We start from the raw sequence: 8352 nt of genomic DNA, 5'->3' as shown, positions 1-8352 counted from the left end.
CCTGCACCTTGTTGTCTCGGATTCTCCAGCATCTGCAGTTCCTACTATCTCTGACCATATTGTACTTGCTTGTTAGGATCCAATAAGAGGAATGAAGGCTGATGAATACTTTGAGAAGCTTACGTGATAGCATTAGCCTTTGGCCAATGGAAGTCTTCAATGGTTTTTGACTTCTACAATTCCTTTGTCGTTTGAGCTGCAGTTTGAGAATTTCTTCTTCTAGTCGCTGATTTTCTACCTCCAGAGAAATCAGCTCTGAATCCAAATTGCGCTTGAATGTATCACGTTCCCCTGTTAATAAAGAAGGAATCTGTTCAAATGCAGATTTCAATAAATTTTATTTAAATATACAAACTGGGCTTCTAATACTTAGGGAAAAGGTAGAAGATTGCAGGCATAAAATTAGAAACCCCGAGTACGTGGAAATTCTGCTAAAGTTAAGGTCAGGACCTCAATGTAGCTTCAGTTGTCCAGACAGAAAAGACAGCCATAGAAGCTGTAGTCCAAAATGATTATGAATACATGACCATATGAATATTAGGAGTAGGTACTGCTACTAAGACATCTCAAGCCTACTCCACCACTCCCCAAAATAATGGTTGATCTGATTTCTCCAGATTCCCACCTATCCCTATTGACTATTCACCCATTGCTTGCTAGGAATCTACCTATCTTTGTCTTAGACATTTTCAAAGACTCTGTTTCCACTGGTCTTTGATGAAGAAGTCAAAAATTCATGACTGTCTGTGAGAAAACTTATCTCCTGCTTCTGTCTTATTTTTTAGAAGTGGCCTCTAGTTTATTTCTATTTATACTGCCAGTTCATCTGCTTTGTTTCAAATGCTACAGGCATTTAGATACTGCGCCTTTAATTTGGTCATTCCTCACAATCATAAAAACGATTTTGGGTTTGAATGAGATGGAGGGCTCACAGTGACAATGATGAGGGACAAATCACAGGCTGAAGGGGGCTGACTGGTGGATTCCAAGGCAGGTGGACCGGGAGTGTGGGCCAGTGGATGGTAGCCAGATCACAGCACCGAAGAAAGGCATAAGTTTTGCTCTAGGGTTGGGGGTGTGGTAATAAGCAAGGTTCTGTATATCACCAATCTCTGTAGCCAACTGCTCCCTTCTTCAGTTATCTGTGGAGCCCTGGGAAACACAGCGAGCCATCAGCAACTGTGACATTTAAACCAAGCTCCCTATCGCACTGCACAATCTGAGTGATTGGCTTGTTTAGGGTTAATCATATCTGTGGGAGCCTGGTGTCACACCAACTTTCCCATCTGTTTTGTGCTGTGGAGCAGCTTCTATATTGCTGTATCCAATAGTGCTTGTGTGCTTCCCTCCATTTTTAAAGAATTACTTGTAGTTGAATTATGTACCTTCCTCTATTTTCTGATACAGATATTCATACTTAGGTTAAAATGATCTTCTTTTTGTATTCAACTTGGCCAGATATCACTTCTGTCTGTTTGTGAGGAGAACAATCCAGAAAGGGCAATAAGGAAAAGAAAGGGCCAGATCATAATCTAAAAAGAATAGCCTGCTCCCTTGTTCAAAAGTCAAGCCGCCCTCAGTGCTGGTTGGATATGATGAGACATTGACTAATGTATATCTTTGCACAACAAGCTTGCTATGTTCCTCACAAGTCTGAAAGTCTTTCCTATCACTAAACAAAATTCTACACAACCATACTGTAATTCCTCTCCTTCCGTTGAATTTTTGGATGCTTCACCCTCTGTTCCAGTTGCAGAGCTTCAGCCAAGAGGTCATGCAGTTGGACAAGGATCAACTGATCGTTACCACCATTCTGTAGGTAGGAAAGTCGCAAAGCACTGCAAAGAAATTCAGATGCTTGAATCGTTAAAATAAATCACACAGAGGGTATCATCAATCAATTCTGAAAAATAGACCGAACAACTTTTGTCAGCTACTCCCAACACAACAGACATGCTATCTGTTGGTAAGCAGAGTAGGGCCCAAGGAATCAGGGAGACAGTGGTACAATGGTAATATCGCTAGACTGAAAACCTAGGGGCCCTGGCTTATAGTCTGGCAGCCAGAGTTCAAATCTCACGGCAACTGGTGGAATTTAATTTCAGTTAAGGCATCTGAAGTTAAAAACTATTTTGGACCATTGGTGAAAACCCCACTTGTTACACTAATGCCTTTAGGAAAGGAAATTTGCCAACCTTATCTGATCTATAAGTGACTCCAGACACACAACAATATTCATGACTCTTAAGTGGCTGAGCAAGATATTCAGTTGTACCAAGTCCTGAATAAAACTGGATGATCAACCCAACATTGACCTAAGCACCAGAAGCAGCAATGAACACCTTGCCCAGTTGATGCAGCAAACATTTCCTGGCCAGCATCTGGGGTCTAGTGCCAAAATTGGAAGAACCCCAAACACCTTCAGCACCATAATAAAAGCAAACTACTGTGGATGCTGAGAATTTGGAACTGAGACAGAAAGTGCTGGAGAGCATCTGTGGAGAGAGAGACAGCATTAAATTATCAATGGTAAGGTCCTGGACAGTGTTGCTGAACAAAGAGACCTTGGAGTGCAGGTTCATAGTTCCTTGAAAGTAGAGTCGCAGGTAGACAGAGTAGTGAAGATGATGTTTGGTATGCTTGCCTTTATTGGTCAGTGCATTGAATATGGAAGTGGGAGGTCATGTTGCGGCTGTACAGGACATTAGTTAGGCCACTTTTGGTATACTGCTTGCAATTCTGGTCTCCCTGCTATAGGAAGGATGTTGTGAAACCTGAAAGGGTTCAGAAAAGATTAATGAAGATGCTACCAGGTTTGGAAGGCTTGGGCTATAGGGAGACACTAAATAGACTTGGGCTATTTTCTGTGGAGCTTCAGAGGCTGATGGGTGACTGTATAGAGGTTTATAAAATCATGAGGGGCATGGATAGGGTGAATAGACAAGGTCTTTTCCCAGGGGTGGGTGAGACCTAAACTAGAGGGCATAGATTTAAGCTGAGAGGGGAAAGAATTTAAAGGGACCAGATGGGGCAACTTCTTCACGCAGAGGGAGGTGTTCGTATGCAATGAGTTGCCAGAGGAAGTGGAGGAGGCTGGTACAATTACAACATTTAAAAAGGCATCTGGATGGGTATATGAATAGGAAGGTTTAGAGGGATATGGGCCAAGTGCTGGCAAATGGGCCTAGATTTATTTAGGATATCTAGTCGGCATCGACGAGTTGGACCAAAGGATCTGTTTCCGAGCTGTATATCCCTATGGCTCTGCGACTCTAAGTCTGCAATGACTCTTCGTCAGAACTGAACTTCAGTCACTGATAACATGAAGACACTATGTCCAGCGTGGCAGCAAGTCCCCCTCCAGGAGGATGTAGGTGTTAATGACTTTGAGACTCGACATTCTCAGTCTTCTGTTCTGCATCTGTTCTGAGAGGTTAAGGGATCCAAGCCTCTGCCTGTACGGTAAAGTGGGTGGTGCTTCCTGCCAACTCTTTTTCTCACCAGTAGTTCCCTGTAGGGGAGGAATTGGCTGCTCGTGGATGCTGATGGCTTATGTCTCTCAGAACTTCTCTCACCAGGACAATGTTCCACACAGTAGAAGAGCCCTGAGTATTTATTCAGAATGAAACACCTCAATTTTAACCAATCCTAACGAAGTGCCCAATCCAGCCTTATTTTCACTGGAGAATTTCCAAAACCTTGGGACAGATTTTCAGGATGCACTTAATTTTAAATGACTACCAAAATGTTGTGACCGGCAACTTATTTAGACTCAGACTCAGCTGTTAAATCAGAAATAGCAGATGCTCAGCCAGTTACCATCAGGTTTTGCACATTTGTTGATCACATGTCCAAACCCTGAAACCTCTTTTGTGATTTAATTAAATTTCGGCTGATCTCCAGTTAATTCCCACTCTAATTCCATATCCATGATGTTCTGGCCAGACAAATGTCTGTCTTATTCTTGACAGCTCTGTTTGTTCCAACATCCACACATATCTAAGGTAGAAAATTTCAGATTTCCCCCATCATTTGCTTCGAAGAACTGCTTCGTCATTCCTTTCTAAATGGTCTAACTATAGGAGCAGGGTCTTCTCTGGTGTCCAGGACAATATTTATCTCTCAACTAGCATCATAAATAAAATTGAGATTTCTGGGCATTATTATATTGTTGTTTACGGAACTTTGCTGAGCTCATACTGGCTCCAGTGTTTCTGGATTAGTGACTGCACTTCAAAAATACTTTATTGGCTGCAAAATGCTTTGAGACATCTAATGTTCTTAAAAAGTGATAAATAAATGCAAGTCCCTTTTTATTCCTAATCCAAATCCCGTGTGGGAAAAAAAAGGGCATATTTGTTTTTTTTTCATCTTCTACTAGTTTTAAATGATTTGTGTACTTAGAGTTCCAAATCACTTTGTTCATGCACAGTTCATACGTTCTTCACCATTTAGAAAGTGATCCAATTTAACTTCTTAGGTATGAAGTAGATGACAATATTAGTGACATTAAATCCCATCTGCCCCAAATTATCTATTTACTTAACATCAAAAAATCAGATTCTTACAGGACTGTCCAACAAGAACAACATCAGGAAAGGTCAGAGGTATGAAAGTGAAACGGTGCTGCTGCAGATTACTGCTCCACCATTAGCTTTGTGAAAACTACATCCTGCAGTTTGGCTATTTATTCAAATAACACTGTGCAGCATGTTGACCCTATACTCACGCACTAGATACAAATTAAACTGGTTAAAGCTATCATTTCAAGGCTAAACATTATTTAAATGATGCGATGCATGTTAATAGCTGCCAGTCAACCCTTTTGATATTGAAAATGAATTATAACGAGTATGAAATCTCATTCCTTTCATTGCTTGTGAATTTTTTAAAAATGAAGACAACATTTTTTTTTTCTGTCGCCTTTCTCCTTGTCTCTAATTCCAGTCTTTCTTTCTTTTACTATTGCAGTTTGGATTTGCTTTAAATTCACCAAGTAAAATTATATTTATGTCTCTTCATCAGTCTTTGAACTAAAAAATCAGATTCTGAATTAGTGAAGAGTTAGACAGTTGCTTGCTTGTTTACTCAGACTGCACACTTTTGGCTCACACTTACAGCAACTTGTAGAGCAAAATATCGTTGGCATTAAAGAGGTGAGGAGAAATTTAAATAATAGCTGTTGGTCTACCACAACAACATTTAGGTCAATTCATCTCTTTGCATCATGTAACAATTGAAAAGAATAGACATCTTTGAGTTCGCTGCTGTAAATTTAAAACTTGCAGACATTCACACACCTCTGTGTTTCTATATGGAAATAGAGTCCAATGTCCCAGCAAGTACAGTGAACAGTTTACTCACATCACAGGGTGTGAAATCCTTGCCTTCCTAATTCTGCACATTTCCTGGTACCTCCTCGTGCAAGTGCAACCACTACACCAGGTTGCCCTGCAGTTTGAATTTCTATTTTCTGTTTTAATTTCTTTTTGAGTTATCGCTGCTGTTAAAAAAAAAAAGCCCAACTAACTCGAAACTGTTTTTATCCCCAGGCTATGCTGCCAATGTAAAAAAATTAATATTGAAAGATATTGGGAGGATCTTATAGGAGCCTGTATGATATGGGCTACGGTGAGAGATGTGGCAGAATCCCACAAGAAATCTAGTGAGATCTTAACAGTGGGAATAACTTGCTGCATCCTTAACTAGGTTTTGGGTATTGAAGCAAGATTGACACTAGGCAGTGCCATGTTCCTTATTAAAGAGTATTATTGCTAGTTAATGACCTTATTAACTGCACATCTTGCCTCATTCATACGCAGCTTCCTATCCTACCATTTGCCACAATAAAACCAGATGCTGAACATTCTCAACATGGAAGTCAGAACAGGAACCTGATGACTTCAGCTAACTCCAAAGAGCTTCCATATTGTTCAGCATGCCAGGGCGTCTTAGGGCATGATCCACAAGCACCAGCTACACACATTCACAGACATTAGCATCTAATAATTGCCCACATCTCAGGATCCTTATGACACCTCTCAAGTCCACTTAGGAAGTACAGACATGCATTTCAGGATGCAGCAGGAACAAGCATTGAAAGATTACTGCGAAGACAATGTGCGCAGCTATGGGCACCTAGCTGAAAGATTGGACCAGGTTGGATATTAGGTCTGTTTACGTGGTGACTTAGTTAACACCTACCTGCATGCTCACTGTATCCATGTCTTGCCTTGCCTTGCCAGGTCATGCCTATTATCATGTTAGAGCTTCTGTCAGAGACTACCGGCTATCATAAACATAGAACATAGAACAATACAGCACAGTACAGGCCCTTCGGCCTACGATGTCGTGCCGACCTATTATCCTACTAAGATAAATCTACCCTGCATACTCTACATTTTACTATCCTCCATGTGCCTATCCAAGAGTCACTTAAAAGTCTCTAAAGTATCTGACTCCACCAACCACTGCCAGCAGGACATTCCACACGCCCACCACTCTGTGTAAAGAACCTACCTCTGACGTCTTCCCTATACCTTCCTTCAATCACCTTAAAATTATGCCCCCTCGTAATAGTCATTTCCGCCCTGGGCAAAAGTCTCTGACTATCCACTCTACCTACACCTCTCATCATCTTGTACACCTCTATCAAGTCACCTCTCATCTTTCTTCGCTCCAATGAGAAAAGCCCTAGCTCCCTCAACCTTTCCTCATAAGACCTGCCCTCTGGTCCAGGCAGCATCCTGGTAAATTTCCTCTGCATCCTCTCTAAAGCTTCCACATTTTTCCTATAATGAGGTGACCAGAACTGAACACACTATCGAATCTGCCTACTGACACGCTTGTTTGAACAGCTTCTTTTTACTACATCGAATTCCACCCTGCATTAGCTCAGGCTCATCCAAAACTTTCCTGTCTGTCTGCAAATCCCATTCATCAAACACCCTTGTGCTCACTGACCAACACTACCATCAAGTTTTCTTGAACTATTTTCATGGGATGTGAGCATCATTGAGAAGGCCAACATTTGTTGCTTGGCTCTAACTGTCCATGAGGAAGTGGTGATGTGTCCTTATCTGCTGCTGTCCATCTGGCATCCAACCATCTGAATCCCTAATGTCTCAATAATATTGCCATTCTTGAGTTTAAATCCTTTCACAGTCTTGTCTTCCTCATCTTTGTAACCTCCTCCAGCCCTGCAACTTGCAAAACCTCACTGTGCCTTCAGCCCTGTCCTCTTGGGTAGACCCTATGCCCTGTACCCTACAATTGCAGCCACACCTTCATAATGAAAGGTCCTGGCTTTGAAATTTTCTCCATGAATATCTCCACTTTTCCATCCTCCTTTTGGACCCTTGATTAAACCTACTCTTTCATATAAGCTCTTGGTCACCCATTCCAATTTGATCAGCATCAAATAAAAGGCATATTATGACAACAGATTGTTAACTTATTTTTCATCAATGGGTGTTGAATATAAAAGCTTCACTTAAAACCGTGTCATATCAAAGTCCATCATTAACTGGATTTAGTTCCAGAAAGAATTACCTGATTTCAGATGACAGGCTTCCTCCACCATAGAAAGGAAGAAATGTCTGCAGCTGCTGAGCTTTCTCCCTTTTCTTCGATAGATGTGACTGTGAAGTATTGTGCCTGCTTGCAACTTTGTTTTGTCTGCATTAATAAGAGTGTAAGAATTATTCTTTCCAAACTCCTTGCTAACGGCTGTGTTCTAACATTTGGAAGCCTTCCCAATAATGAGACCTTTCCTTTAAGTTGAATAGTAATTAACAATGTCAATTCAGCAGTATTGCTGAAAGCAAACTTTGAATGAAATTTGTCAATAAAGATTTGTTTACACTATTGTATAAAGCGATGTGCACAATCTCCCAATAACAGGGTAGATGGACAATCTATTTGTATTCCAAAATCAAAAATATACAGAATAAACACAGGCGTTAATGGTCATCTTGTGGTGCAGTAGTAATGTCCCTATCCTGGACTATGAGGCCCAGGTTCAAGTTCCACTTGCTCCACAGGTGTGAAATAATATTTCTGAACAGGTTGTTTAGAAAAATAGGTTACATTTTAAAAAATGAACATAATAAAATGAATATAGAAGTTGAAAATTGAATAAACTATAGTGGTCCATCTAATTCATCTTCTATCATCCTGGCAGTCACATGATGCAACAATATGATAATTGGCAAATCTAAATTGTTTGTCAGCATATCTCATTATACACTTGGGATTATCTAATCAATATTGCCCAATTGCAGAGTCCTACCTAATGTCCTTTCCTCCACTCTCTATAATCCTTCGACTCATTACTCATTACAAATTTGTCTA

The 8352-nt window shown here is 40.6% G+C and overlaps 1 protein-coding gene across 1 annotated transcript in view; it reads right to left on the bottom strand.

Moving 5' to 3' along the window:
* LOC125481907 overlaps nt 1–7677 on the bottom strand; it is a gene marked incomplete at both ends in the record, with an annotated part of 8985 nt that extends 1308 nt beyond the window's left edge. The window contains 3 exons of the mRNA XM_048593852.1: nt 124–291; nt 1699–1838; nt 7552–7677. Coding sequence (XP_048449809.1) covers nt 124–291; nt 1699–1838; nt 7552–7677 — 434 coding nt within the window. The remainder of the gene's footprint in view (nt 1–123; nt 292–1698; nt 1839–7551) is intronic.
* Between the last annotated feature and the right edge of the window lie 675 nt (nt 7678–8352).

Source organism: Rhincodon typus, unplaced genomic scaffold (assembly GCF_021869965.1).
Source record: "Rhincodon typus isolate 14 unplaced genomic scaffold, sRhiTyp1.1 hic_rhity00004229, whole genome shotgun sequence".
NCBI lineage: Eukaryota > Metazoa > Chordata > Chondrichthyes > Orectolobiformes > Rhincodontidae > Rhincodon > Rhincodon typus.
This window is presented reverse-complemented; position numbering and strand designations above follow the sequence as displayed.